General features: G+C 48.5%; 5 protein-coding genes and 1 non-coding gene across 6 annotated transcripts; 4 read left to right on the top strand and 2 right to left on the bottom strand.

Annotated features, from left to right (window-relative positions):
- Window positions 1-374: 374 nt before the first annotated feature.
- EDB93DRAFT_784529 (uncharacterized protein) lies at window positions 375-1,228 on the bottom strand. The gene is made up of 4 exons (XM_041457465.1): window positions 854-1,228; window positions 717-791; window positions 603-659; window positions 375-549 (listed from the first exon to the last, which is right to left on the bottom strand). Exons 1-4 carry the CDS (start codon window positions 1,010-1,012, stop codon window positions 529-531), a joined length of 312 nt encoding a protein of 103 aa, XP_041303960.1. The 5' UTR covers window positions 1,013-1,228; the 3' UTR covers window positions 375-528.
- A 1,596-nt stretch (window positions 1,229-2,824) lies between these two features.
- On the bottom strand, window positions 2,825-5,416 carry EDB93DRAFT_1091796 (uncharacterized protein; the record flags this gene model as incomplete). Its single annotated transcript, XM_041446385.1, has 10 exons — window positions 2,825-2,966; window positions 3,046-3,073; window positions 3,136-3,258; window positions 3,315-3,408; window positions 3,470-3,579; window positions 3,639-3,724; window positions 3,780-4,511; window positions 4,564-4,709; window positions 4,758-5,149; window positions 5,209-5,416. The coding sequence occupies 10 exons, from the start codon at window positions 5,414-5,416 to the stop codon at window positions 2,825-2,827; spliced, it is 2,061 nt and encodes a 686-aa protein (XP_041303959.1).
- Window positions 5,417-5,617: 201 nt separating this feature from the next.
- EDB93DRAFT_1169227 (Bestrophin, RFP-TM, chloride channel-domain-containing protein) lies at window positions 5,618-8,169 on the top strand. The gene is made up of 13 exons (XM_041450294.1): window positions 5,618-5,788; window positions 5,841-6,209; window positions 6,259-6,398; window positions 6,452-7,077; window positions 7,132-7,186; window positions 7,241-7,322; window positions 7,370-7,418; window positions 7,476-7,532; window positions 7,621-7,666; window positions 7,724-7,732; window positions 7,794-7,813; window positions 7,886-7,916; window positions 7,968-8,169. Exons 2-13 carry the CDS (start codon window positions 5,995-5,997, stop codon window positions 8,138-8,140), a joined length of 1,503 nt encoding a protein of 500 aa, XP_041303958.1. The 5' UTR covers window positions 5,618-5,788; window positions 5,841-5,994; the 3' UTR covers window positions 8,141-8,169.
- On the top strand, window positions 7,968-8,619 carry EDB93DRAFT_1169218 (uncharacterized protein). Its single transcript, XM_041450293.1, has one exon. It carries the CDS (start codon window positions 8,285-8,287, stop codon window positions 8,498-8,500), a length of 216 nt encoding a protein of 71 aa, XP_041303957.1. The 5' UTR covers window positions 7,968-8,284; the 3' UTR covers window positions 8,501-8,619.
- A 343-nt stretch (window positions 8,620-8,962) lies between these two features.
- Window positions 8,963-9,034, top strand: EDB93DRAFT_t95. The gene has a single exon. It is a non-coding gene; the product is annotated as a tRNA-Met (tRNA).
- A 609-nt stretch (window positions 9,035-9,643) lies between these two features.
- EDB93DRAFT_1169214 (uncharacterized protein) lies at window positions 9,644-11,906 on the top strand. Its single transcript, XM_041450292.1, has 6 exons — window positions 9,644-9,788; window positions 9,857-9,962; window positions 10,017-10,116; window positions 10,220-10,526; window positions 10,581-10,691; window positions 10,744-11,906. The coding sequence occupies exons 1-6, from the start codon at window positions 9,735-9,737 to the stop codon at window positions 11,515-11,517; spliced, it is 1,452 nt and encodes a 483-aa protein (XP_041303956.1). The 5' UTR covers window positions 9,644-9,734; the 3' UTR covers window positions 11,518-11,906.
- The last annotated feature ends 478 nt before the right edge of the window (window positions 11,907-12,384 follow it).

Here is a 12,384-nt window from a genome sequence, read left to right as displayed (position 1 = left end):
ATGCTGGCCTATCGCGTAATAGACTGCGGCAGGACACTCGAGTCTAAGTTTGCACGTGCATGTATTACCCAACAAGTGGGTCCAAGTTGTCTACAGTCCACTAGCACCCAGGGTCACCGTCCCTTGAAACAGTCTCAGCCTAGAAATTTTTTAGGGCTCGTCACCAATCCTCACACACCAATATCAGTTGCCCAACAAACCCAATATCCATAAAATTATGATGACTAGACAGAGTAAAGGACCTCCCAGGCTAAGTATAAGCTCCCCACCCGTATTAAAAATCCAATCTTCACCTGAAGCGCTGGGCCGACGGTGGGGACAAATCAAAACCAACAAAAAAAAAAAAAGAAACCACGGGGAATGAAAGAGATGCCCTGGTATGAATATAGGTATGCGATGTGTCTATATGCGATGCAATAACGTGATGAGGATGGTCGATGAGAGGGTGTGCCGCGTTATGGTGGTAATGCAAGATCTACAATAGTTCCCAGCAGAGGAAGATATAAAAGGAAAGTCTAGGCTGGCCACTTAGGCCGAGAATTTTGGTTTCTGTTTCCAGAATGAGACGAATGGAGTGGGACAACTTGGAGACGGGTACTTACAGTTTTCCGCATCATCAAGGGCGGAGATGAATTCGGCGAATTTGGGTTATGATGGGGCTAGAATGGCAGCAATCAGGACAAATCACCTCAAATGGTCAGTCTGATATCACATACCGGGTTCATGTATGTAGGGATAGGTGGAGGAGCCTGCGAGTGTGATGCCGCAGTCTTGGACAGGACATTTTTGAGCTGTGAGAGAAGAAAAACGCGTTGAATGTCGAGTGGCGAGTGAGGAGAAGCGAACAAAGTACCTTTGCTTCGCTTTCAGCTGCCCGCTGCGCGTACATGTTTGGGTGTAGCGATACGCTGTCCATGCTTTTGGCTTGAGGTAATGAAGAGAGACCGCATGACAAGCTTGGGAGAGCGACGAGTTTCTCTGCACGAGAGTTGGATTGTTGAAGTGTTGTCATCGTGAAAGACAAAGCAAGCCAGTACTAAGCTAAAAGATGAAAGGCGAGACTGAAAGCCCGGAGGATGATGATGAGGAATATATGATGGATTTGAGGTTGAACTTATATAAAGTAACGCGTTAAGAGCCGGATTCATTTCCCGCGGGATGCCGCAGTCACTCGGTCACATCTCGAGGTTACTCTCATAAATTGTTCTCATAGGGATGTGCAGGTACTAGATCTGCTTACGGTGTGGACGACCCTTATTTTCGGTCCTATTTCGTGCGCGGACATGGAAGAAACTCGACTGGTACATAAACATCCCTTTACGAACGATAAGCTTACTCTCACCATACCTTTTTAGCTAAGCTTCGAATGCCTGCAGGCGCATCTTACCCATGTCTCCCGTCAAAAAGCTTCGCGTAAATTTTGGGGGTCCTATCTATGTCAGTCGATGGCTAGCCTTGTCCTCACTCTTTTCGAATACACAATTCACTCGTCTCCTATTGCGCGGTCTCCTAGGAAATACCAAGTTCTTTTTTTTCCCCGTTCCTCAGGAATCAGCGAATCAGCATGTTTTTCATTTTCTCAACTGCCACGAATTACAATCGAGTTCTTACAACAAGATCCTGTGCTTTATTAACCCGAACTTCATCGTCTTCCCAACACTCAATTGATGTGAGTTCAAGAATAACTTTTCAATGTGAAAAAGCCACGAGTTCACTTATCGTATAGCAAAGTTTCGCCACTATGCGGCTGGAGCGAATCCACACTATTCGCCCATTTGCATATGGCACCAATCGGCCATGTCCGTTCTTCATTTTCTTCTTCTGGCCACTCGCACAAGCGCTCCGTTATATTTTCCCATGCCCTCATTTTCACAAACAATGCAACGGAGCCGGCCGTTTGGCGCAACTTCACAGATTGGCACTAATAGCGACATGTCGTCATCACAGGGTCATTGCTGGAAGCTCCGATCGTTCCTTTATACTTAATGAACAGAAGGGCTAGACCCAACCGACCTACTCACGATCTTGGCGAAACTTTTGGACCTCCCCCCCTCCCCCTCTCATTGATTGCCGCCTATCAGATATCACGATGTCACTTGACTTCTGTCAGATCTATTGACAAGTCTTTTTTGTCGTCGTTCACACGATTCCGACGGTGTTGTAGGTCCTGCGAGTCCAATGGAATTGCGGACGTCTCCCAGGTGACAAGGTGCGAGATCAACGCGAAAAGTCGCGTCACGGCTCCGAACGTGTGGGTGTGAGATTCTCGACTCGTCTCCTCTGGTAAAAGCAAAGGTCGATGTTATTGTTGGTTCCACAGTCGAAACCACTTTTCTTTATCACCAATCTCTGCAGGGATGTCAAACTCGTGTTCGACTTTACGGCAGCTAATTGCACGTGAATGGATTTCATCGATGCATGTGTAACTGGGCATTCATCAGATACCGTATTTCTCCCGAATATGACGAAGCACGCCACACCCGCTCTCACAACGTTCATATAAACGAATTCTTTCCAGGAAATTAAGATCGTAATGTTCATTTCCCTTCCTCCTGAAAGAACTCTCGCCGTTTGAGATTACAAGATACAAAATCCTCGTATCTTACACCGCGCATCACATGGAAACGCTTCACGGAGTCGGAGCGTCGTATTCTGAGATTCGAACGTTCACCTATAACGCATGCACGCGTGATATCAGCTACTTATCAGTAGGACATCCTCTATATTCACTTCTCCTCGGACTATTTTCACCCATCACCACACCCCGTTGATGACGCTGATGAACGTAATACATAGTTACACATCAATTTCAGGTCATCCCAATTTAGTCGACGGCCTGTACGCCATCGTATACAGGCAGGCGCTTGCAAGCAGCTGGCCAATCAATGGTGCCCTGCACCAGCTCAGTGACAACTGCAATCACGTCGTCGATGGGGCCAATGAGTTGGTCTGTTGTATCACGCTCACTACATAAAGAAGGCAAAGTTAGTCAAACCTGTCACCAGAAAGAAGCGGTCCATCGGCCGCGGACCGCCACAGACGTACCGGAGAGTCATCGTCCGGTTCTGGACAGCTGTTTGTGGTCGAATTAGAGTTTGCAGGGTCAACGGAGGTCGTGAAAAAAAAAATGCTCACAGGCAAAGTCGAGTGTAACACCAAATGGTGTCCCCAATTCGTCATTGCGGGCGTAGCGTTTGCCAATCGAGGTATTAGAATCATCTACACGAGAAAAGATGCCAGCTTTCCGTAATTTGGTTGCTGGGGGCCGCAGTTAGCATTGTGGGTGCCTTTGCAGATAACATGATTTGACCCACAAACTTCCTGGACGAGGGGATTGAATTCTTCCTTGGCACTTAGAGGGACGATGAGAACTTTCGTGGGAGCGACGACAGGAGGGAGTGACAGGACCTTCGGGCATCCTGGAGTCAGCCCCGGGCTACTTAATTAAAATATTGACAGATATACTTACCCCACGTTCTATATCTTGCTCTCTGCACCAAAAACTATGTTCAAGCAAGGTATAAAGGATGCGGCCGAAGCCGAATGACGGCTCGATGACATTTGGTATGAATTCGCGAACTGCAAGCAATCGCAAAAGGTTAAATCGGGCGAACCCATGGCACAATAGGCAAGCGTACTCGATTGCTTAAACGTCTTGCGTTCGATCGCCAGCAGATCGGGGGTGATGATGAACTCCTTCCCTTCGGCAGAAATTGTCGCTTGGCTGTACAAAGAACCCAGGTGAATCTATGAAGGTGAGGATAGAAGATGATACAGACCCTTGGGCAAGTTGACCCTTGATCTTGGTAAGCTGGGATTCATCCATTTCACCGACGACCTTTTGCAGGAGGCCAGCATCGCGCCCGTAAGTCTTGCCAAGGACTTTTTTGTTGAATTCTGGTACCTCCCTTTCGGTCACTATCGGCTCCTTCAGCGCTTGTCTGACAACAAGAGGCTGACCAGTCCTTGCCGAGTGCACCGATAGGTCATATGCAGCCCGGTCCGCACAACCAACGCACTCAGTCCACCCTGTCGCGTTCTCTATCTCTGCATCCCAACAATCTGCAGCATAGTGTGCCATCTCGTTCCCCATGTGCTGTCGGAACCGCAGGCGTTTTGGGTTGATACCGATCTTGATAAGGAAAAGATGGATGCGAACAAGGAAGTAACCAAGTGTCTCGTTTGCTACAATGCCCTTGTCTACGGCTTCGCCGATAGTCATCTGGGTGACTTGAGTGCTGCCACTGACTTGCACATGTCGATCGAGGAGGCTGAGCACGGTATCGCGCACTTCGCGGAATTTCTCGTGGCTCTTATCCTCGGGATCGACGAAGTGCTCGATTTCACCCATGGTGAACTCTCGAACACGAAGCAAGCCAGCGCGGGGAGAGATTTCGTTTCTAAAGGAACGACCAATTTGAGCAGATGCGAATGGCACACGACCGTTGTTGAATTCGAGAAGACGGGAGAAGTTAAGGAAGTGGCCTTGAGCGGTTTCTGGCCGCAGGTAACTTGGACGACATATTTCAAAATTCCTGATACACGGATAGAGAGTGGACTTACCCAGGATGTTGGCCCGTGGGACCGATACTACTAGCAAACATTAGATTGAATTGCTGAGGCTCGCCAACCTCGTTGTCAGTATCAGGGTTGCGAATATCGTATTTTCGGCAGAGCTCGCCGATTTCAGGACCAGAATAGTTATCTAGCTATTCGAGAGTTATGAGGAAGTATCAGACGAGAGATTAATGGCTCACCTGGGCAAGAATACTCTCAAACTCTTTGACAAGCTCATCTGCAAGCTGGACTGCAACAGTCTTCGCTTTTTTCTTCCTCTTTTTGTCCTTCTCATCATCTTTCGGTTGGGCAGCCAACCCGCGAGCTTCCCGATCGCCAGCAAGACGCGCTTCTAGTACGTTTTTGACGAGGTGATCTGCACGGAGGACATCACCAGTCTTGGTGTCCTTGACCATCCAGTCTGCAAACCTAGCGACGTGGCCGGAGGTCTCAAAGACGGGAGCAGGAGTCATGATGGTCGTATCGAGTTCCAGCATGTGATCCTCGATGATAAAATGCTTTCTCCATTCCGCCATGATATTAGCTTGTAATGACGAGCCTGGTGGACCATAGTCGTAGAGGCCAGCAACACCTGTGAATGCATGTTGTCTATATCACTGTTGTAGATCACGATAATAACGTGTCGCATACCGCCATAGATTTCAAAAGCTGGTGCATAGAAAAATCTGCGATTCAGCAGAGCATCCAAGCGGGACTTGTCGAACGGATGGGTTGATTTATTGACGACCGACATGTCAGAATGACTGTAGCGTTTCGTTGATACGAACAGATGAAAATTTGGAGGAGTTCTAAGATATGTGCAGATTGTAGTGGAGAAACCAATTGATCTGACTCGCATACCCGCCTGTCACGTTGATCGCCGAGTCAGATAATCTCCTGCCAGATCAGTCACGGTCTCCACCAATCACCTGAGCTGGTCTTAAGTTGAAAATGTTTATGTAACGGGCTGACTCGGACTCGGAGCACTGTGTTGAAGCGGTTAATGGTCATCTTGTGACTTAAAATTATGTACACTGTGGATTCTGGCTTGCTAATTATACGAGTCTGGGTTTTGGTTGCACAGAAATATTTTCCCAGCTGCACGCGGTCAGCTAATACTAAGCGTGAGCGCTCCCGACTTGTACCTCTCACCCCATCCTCCATCTGTGTCAATTTTGTACATAGTATTTACATTCTATCGCACCGAGCTCCAAGTTCCAACGTACAGTCAGTAAGTCAGGTCCAAGTGCTGGTGAGAAAGTTATATTGACAATTATATGCAGAACTTATATCATTTTCGTCGCTAAAAGCAACAATATGATGTAAAGGCCCCGTAGGGCCGACGTAACCACCCTGAAGGACTCATCGATACCGATGTAGCGCCACCTTCTCACTCTTGTTTTACTTGTCCCACTGCGGGTGTACTGACAGGTTCTCATGTCCTTCAATTACCAGGGCGCTCCGATTTACAATCCAAGTTCTCCGGACGTACTAGGACCGTCTACCTGGTCCAAGTTTGGAAATGCGTTGTTGGCTACAGCGCTCTTCAGATGCTGGAACATCCTAGTCTTCTTTGGTGCTTGGTCAACTGCTATCTGTGTGATCAACCATAGCGGCCATAACCTAGCATTACAGCCAACCCTTATCACCGTGTATGTCTCACCTTATGAGATGTCAGGGTACTTCACAGCCTTTTTCTAGATTTGGTACTGTCCTTGGTTTCGTCGTTTCCTACAGGACCACTTCTAGTTTTGAACGTTACAATGAGGGACGAAGGCTTTGGTCACAGATTGTGCTTGGAAGCCGTACCTTCGCTCGCACCGTGTGGCTACACATACCAGGTACGCATCAACCTCGTGGCTACCTTCGATGATGGTTGATCTCCTGCTTATAGACAATGCGTATCCGAGTACTCAGGCACTCACAGACCAGCAAAAGGAGGAATACAAGGCGAAGACTTTGATTGAGAAGAAAACCGTCGTAAACTTGCTCGAAGCATTTGCCGTTGCTGTTAAGCATTATTTGCGTGGTGAAGACGGTATCTACTACGAGGATCTGTATCACCTCGTTAAATTCCTTCCTACGTATCCGCTTCCGCCGACAATCCCTTCCGCCGTCGATCTTAATCGGACAAGTATCACGAATGATGATGTTCCTGCATCACCACGTTCAGAGAACTTCTATGAATCAGAACTCACGAGGAGAGCACCGGCTCCGGGTCAACTTCCGCTCCCGACTACTGCACCTACACCTTCCCTTCGGGTCGCGACTTTTACGACGGAAAAGACGCTTCACACCGACGAGCGTCCACAAAGGGGCGTAAAGTTAGCCCCTGCTATGAATCCGCCCAAGTACTCGCTGCTCGATCTATTCCCGTTCTCGCTACTGGTTCGGTTGTTGACAAAGGATGGGCTGCACAAGGACGGGCATGCTGTTCAAGGAAGGAGGGCCGCGAGACGGAGAGCTGCGATGCGCAGTCAAAATTTGTACAACACTCCCCTGGAAATCTCATTGTATCTGGTTGCTGTTTTTCCATAACGACCTATGTTTCGAGATCTGAATCTGGTACCTTAGGGTTCTTACGTCTCTGCCCTGCAATCTCGCAAGGTTGTTGATGCACCAACTACCAGTCCGTTCGCCGCTGTCCCCAAATTTTACGGAATTCTTACTATTGAAACCGCAGCTGTTCTACTCGCTACAATCACCCAGCTTGTAGATGCTCTAACCGGTCTAGAACGGATTCTCAGTACCCCAATACCATTTTCGTAAGCCCTGACATCATCGCTCTCGCGGGGAACTCATTTCAGCATAGATACTCTATTCATTTGTGGCTGGTAACAGTTGTATATTGTTTGGCTTTGGTACGGAGGATCTGTCCTCTCCCATGCAGCGGCCATTGATGACCTCTACAAATATAGCCATTCCAGGTCTGGTCAACGTTGAAATGGGTCACGATCCCTGCCACTGTTATTGCGGTAAGTCCTGACAGGATCACTGCGATCCCATCACACGCCTTGTCCGGAGTCGCATCTCCCTATCATTCATGCTTATCTTATAAAATAGAGTTTTATCTTCTTTGGCTTCCTCGTTGCCGGAGAGGAGATCGAAAGTGCGTGATGTAATTTCATTTCTTTGCATCATCCGCTCAGACAGCGTGCCTTCCCAGATCCCTTTGGTAAGTCCTGTTCCATGATAACGGGGGTGTCCGGCATACTCAATGCGTTTAACCCACCCAGGATATGACAAAAATGATCTGGTAAGTGCTGTCCGGTCGATCGCTGCCTCGGACATGCTCGAGTAATTTGATATTGACAAACTTTAATTCTAGAACATGGATCACTTCGTGCACAACATAATACGTAAAGATGCTTGTCAAGTCGAGCAGGACTGCCACTAACATCCCCATGTAGGCAAGGAGCTTCGCGCTATCATGACGGTGCCTACACCTGACCCTGGTGTGTGGGCGTTCTCCGAGGAGAACGACCTCCTTTTCGCGAGCTTGAACACAGAGGAACGCGTTTCACCCTCGGAGTGGGTGCAACGGGGTATACCAAAGATGCGAGATGCGCTTAGACTGCAGTGATCCGGATATCTCGGAGCCTGTGAAACGGGGTGCGTATGTGTGCATCCTACGCTCCCATACATGAGGCTCAGGCATTGCTTGCTCTTGTGCCTTTCCTTTGTGCCTTTCTCTTTGCTGTGTTTAATGTCGTCGAACTGTTCGTAGATGTTCATTGGACATTCCACTACTGATGGTTCCTTGTCGCGTGTGTCGTTCCTGCTGCTCTTGGTGCTATTCGCTCTGTATTCCTCCGATCTAGTACCACTGCCATCATGTTGGATGGCTTGGATTGAGGGCTTTGTGCTGTGCCGTGCGAATGAGAAGTCTTGCAAAGGTTTCAAGTGCTGTAACATGGTTCGAGTTGCCCGTATCTCACAATAGCGCTATCTAGCTTGATAGAAGTCCCTTGCGGTGACGAAGAACAGGGATAGCTTTATTTGTAATAGTATGCAATGAGCGCTCCGTCAATGCAGTGTCTTGGTGCTGTTATAGGTGATTCCTCCATTTCAATTGTTCTATACATAAAGGAACTCTTTCAAAACGTGCGTATCTAACTCCCGCCGCCGAGTCCATCCCCTATCTTCGAGATAGCTGTACATCGAGTTCGAGCTCGAGTTGCAAGATAACGTTTGTCCAAGTCAGGACAAGGTTTGTGAATTGCATATTGGAACTACGGGAGAAGAGTGAAGTTTTTGCATTACATGCAGGAGTAATTCAGAAATCTAGTGTATGTATATGGGCGTTTCGAGATTCTATTTGCAAATAATTCAAGGCGAGGTCGCCGCGTTGACTCGGAGATACGCACAGACCATCAATTAGATCATTGTTGGCAGTCGAAGGAACAGCAGCATGACGCAGTGGAAGCGTGCAGGGCTCATAACCCTGAGGTCACTGGATCGAAACCAGTTGCTGCTAAAGATATACTTTTGTTTTTGTTCTCTCATTGTCCTCGGTTGTCTCATTTGGACGCAGATTCACGGATATATCCAGCAAATCAGGGACCCCGCCACGAGCAAAGGGACCCATGCCCAATGTTGTTTTGGTCGGGCGTTGTTATGGTTTGTTAACATTCAAAGCCGTTGACAAATAAAACACAACCAAATGATTCCCATTTTGGCTCTCAAGATTCTTATGTTCAACCCTGATTTTACATGGCCTGGGTTTCACCGTTTATCGTGCACGTTGCATGGTGAAATTGGATAGCCTGGAGTCCGCCTGGGCTTTGAATGGCGTATCATAGAAACTTGGGTCTCTATGCAATAAAGTTCCGTGGTCGCTATTTTGGTGCGGGTCGGAAGCACTGCCGATTCGAGCCAGATATGGGCGACTACTACTTGTTGGCAGATCAACCCCAGGATATAATTTATAGAGACTCGTCTTTCTACTGAGAGAGGTGACCGATTAAGGTACTTGAGCACTTTGTAAGGACTGTCGGTGTCCTCAGGCTTTGTTGCGCAGTAGTTGAGTACCAGACCCTTTGGGAACAAAATTTTGGCGGACGTTGAAATTTCGTGGCACATATGCGAGCCTACCGAATATTGCGCCAATCTGTGAACATCGTGTTCCCTTGTTTCTGTTCTGTCATGAGCTTGTATTAGTCCTTGTAAATTCTATCATGTCTTGTACCTCGGATTCCAGCTCTCCATCACCAACAATTTCCCCAAATTCTGTGAGTGAATCATCATTCGACGTTATTATGTCGTTTCCACGGGGAAAAACTTGCTCATATGCTACCAGAATGATCGCTCAAACCTGAGTCTACTTTCCCTGTCTGTCGCTGCCGCAAGTGCTTCACCAATATCCATTCCCAAGTCTGCGGACATAGCTGTCCAACCATTGCATGGTATGATAATGTGGGGTTACGGTGCAAAGTACTTACTAATCTTTGTCTCGGAAGCATCTGGGACCAACTTTGGTCCCAAGCATCGTCGCCTGTCATCAACTGGCAAGACCAGAAGGAGATTGAGCGATGCGCGAGACGCAGCTACACGACCTTCGTAAGTTCTGCATTTAGCTTCCCCATATCCTAAATTCTCCCCTCCCCCACCTTATGTGCTGTCACTGCTTTAATCCGAATTTCATTACAAATCTGGCATCTAGACCGGCCTCCCTGCAGAGCATAGCTTTGTCCTCACTTGCCACCCTATCTCTTTCCTCTTCACCCCCGAGCGGTAATATCAATCATGGCACTTCCCTGAATGTGGTGTCCCGAAGTGTTCTTGAAACACAAGAACCCGACCCCACTACTGCAGTGCAGGGGGCTGATGCTGCAATGCGCGGCGGGAGTTTCGACGACAATGAATTGTCGGCATCGCTTCCTGCTCATGGTGGTCTAGGTACAAACGGCGGTATCGCAAAGAGCGGAAAGAAACGCGGTACAATATTTACGTGTGAGAGCTGTTCAAAGGTGACTTTTTCGTACCTTGAATTGTTTGAGTAGAAAGTGACCATGAGCCTCCAGGTCTACCGGCACCCTTCGTGTCTCATTAAACATCGCTGGGAACACACACCCCAGTGGCGCGAAGCCTCTAAGTTTGTGCTTAGCAAACATCAGCAAGTCCAATTGTTAGAGGTCATTGCCCCTGACTTGATAGCTGACAAAGGTGCTGATGAAAATTTCCTAGGCTGCTGCCATATTGTCGCATCTTTCACCCTCTTCTACAAACGGGACATCACTTCCCGAAGATCGCTCCCTTTGGCCTACCTTTCTCTCTGGCGGAATAGTCCCGCCTCCCGCTCCCGGGAGCGCTCACGAAGGATCTGGCACTTCATCTCCTTCGAAACTGATATCCAGCTCTGTTCCGGCATCCTCCGCCCTCAGCAGCTCGGGCCGCGCAGGCTCAGCCGGACCACGTCTGCACGACTACTCCATTTCCCAAGCCACCGGCCCAGGTGGCATCACCCAGCTGCGTCCAGGCCTCCTGGGCGTACCTACTACCCCGAACTCGCGCACGCCAAGCTCCCCAGTGCCGGTCCCCGCCGCTCCTACAGATGCCGACGCAAGGAACCTGTTGGCTCTTGGCTCTGTGAGCGTGCACTCAGAGTCTTGGAGCTCGCCAACCTCATCCTCGTTTTACTGCGTTTCGTCATTCCCGTCCGCCTCTGCATCCCTCTCGCGTTCGGGATGGTCACATCCACGCTCCTCCGTGCGTTCGATGTCTGCTTCTTCTCATTCAAGCGACGACGGCGAGCTTGCAGAAGACGATATTCCATCTGCGAATATGCACATTCACGGGCGGGTGAGCGGCACACGGTTCAGGTGGAAATCCGAGGAAGAGGATGCTGTATTGTCATTCAGCGTGCCTGAGGAGGTTGAGGAGGAGGGCATTAGCCCAGGCATGGTGAAGAAGTCTCAAGAACAATGGGACGGTATGGAAATGGACATGGAGATGGATTGATTCCCTCCTGGTATGGGCTCGCAGGAATGCAAGCCATCGATCGACCACGCGCCATCAAGTGAAGTAAAACAGACACGCAAACGATGTATTTCACTCTCTTCGCCTCGTTTCTCACAACGACAACAGATGTCGACTCATTGTGTACTCATTGAACCCACCGCATACCCCACGCTCACCTTTCTAGATTGGGCTATTTCGTCTTTGCTGTTGCCTGTTGTGTTGTTATCGTCGCTGTCTTGTATTTCTGAGACTGCGCCATTCGATTTTTCGTTGTGACATATTAGTGAGATATCTCTCCGAACTTTTTATTTCTTTGGTGTATGTATAGTTATTGGATGTAACACAATGTGGAATGAATCGTGGAATATTATTATCCTTGTACACGCATTATCCTGTAGGAATTTTCATCCTCGGGGAGAAGCCCAAGTACTAAGCGAAGGATCTTCATGTACACTGGCGATTCCGTGGAATCCGTTTGGTCGCGTCTCGTCTCATCACTGATGATGCGAACTTCGCTCGCGTAACAGCATAAGCAACTTCAAGCTGGTGCGGTGGACTAACCGGTAAGTATTATATCGTACTGCATACGCCTGTCGTTATATTAATAAAGCACGGATGATAAAAAAAATGACAAGGCCGCAACCGTGGTGCTGCCAGTGCAGAGAAGACATTCCCCATCCAAAAGGACACATCAGGGACGTGAAGGATAAATCCTCCTGATCGGCAAGCACGGATCGCTTGGCGTGATCCACGCCACAAACTGCGGACTGAATCACAGCAAAAAAAAAAAAACGCAAGCAATAAGCCAAGTCCATTCCGAAGCAATAGATACAACATTCACATAAACTGATAGGTTATAACTGTAAA

This window comes from Suillus bovinus (assembly GCF_016758785.1).
Source record: "Suillus bovinus strain UH-Sbo-P2 chromosome Unknown EDB93scaffold_67, whole genome shotgun sequence".
NCBI classification, from domain to species: Eukaryota; Fungi; Basidiomycota; class Agaricomycetes; order Boletales; family Suillaceae; genus Suillus; species Suillus bovinus.
This window is presented reverse-complemented; position numbering and strand designations above follow the sequence as displayed.

Coding starts and splice junctions, on each gene's coding strand:
- EDB93DRAFT_1169214 (XM_041450292.1), top strand. CDS start 9,735: ATGTCTTGTACCTCGGATTCCAGCTCTCCATCACCAACAATTTCCCCA. Junction 9,789..9,856: donor CAACAATTTCCCCAAATTCT/GTGAGTGAATCA, acceptor ATATGCTACCAG/AATGATCGCTCAAACCTGAG. Junction 9,963..10,016: donor AGCTGTCCAACCATTGCATG/GTATGATAATGT, acceptor TTGTCTCGGAAG/CATCTGGGACCAACTTTGGT.
- EDB93DRAFT_1169227 (XM_041450294.1), top strand. CDS start 5,995: ATGTCCTTCAATTACCAGGGCGCTCCGATTTACAATCCAAGTTCTCCG. Junction 7,533..7,620: donor TCCCTGCCACTGTTATTGCG/GTAAGTCCTGAC, acceptor CTTATAAAATAG/AGTTTTATCTTCTTTGGCTT. Junction 7,917..7,967: donor CTTCGTGCACAACATAATAC/GTAAAGATGCTT, acceptor ATCCCCATGTAG/GCAAGGAGCTTCGCGCTATC.
- EDB93DRAFT_1169218 (XM_041450293.1), top strand. CDS start 8,285: ATGTTCATTGGACATTCCACTACTGATGGTTCCTTGTCGCGTGTGTCG.
- EDB93DRAFT_784529 (XM_041457465.1), bottom strand. CDS start 1,012: ATGACAACACTTCAACAATCCAACTCTCGTGCAGAGAAACTCGTCGCT. Junction 792..853: donor CAGCTGAAAGCGAAGCAAAG/GTACTTTGTTCG, acceptor CTTCTCTCACAG/CTCAAAAATGTCCTGTCCAA. Junction 550..602: donor CCTTGATGATGCGGAAAACT/GTAAGTACCCGT, acceptor TTCTGGAAACAG/AAACCAAAATTCTCGGCCTA.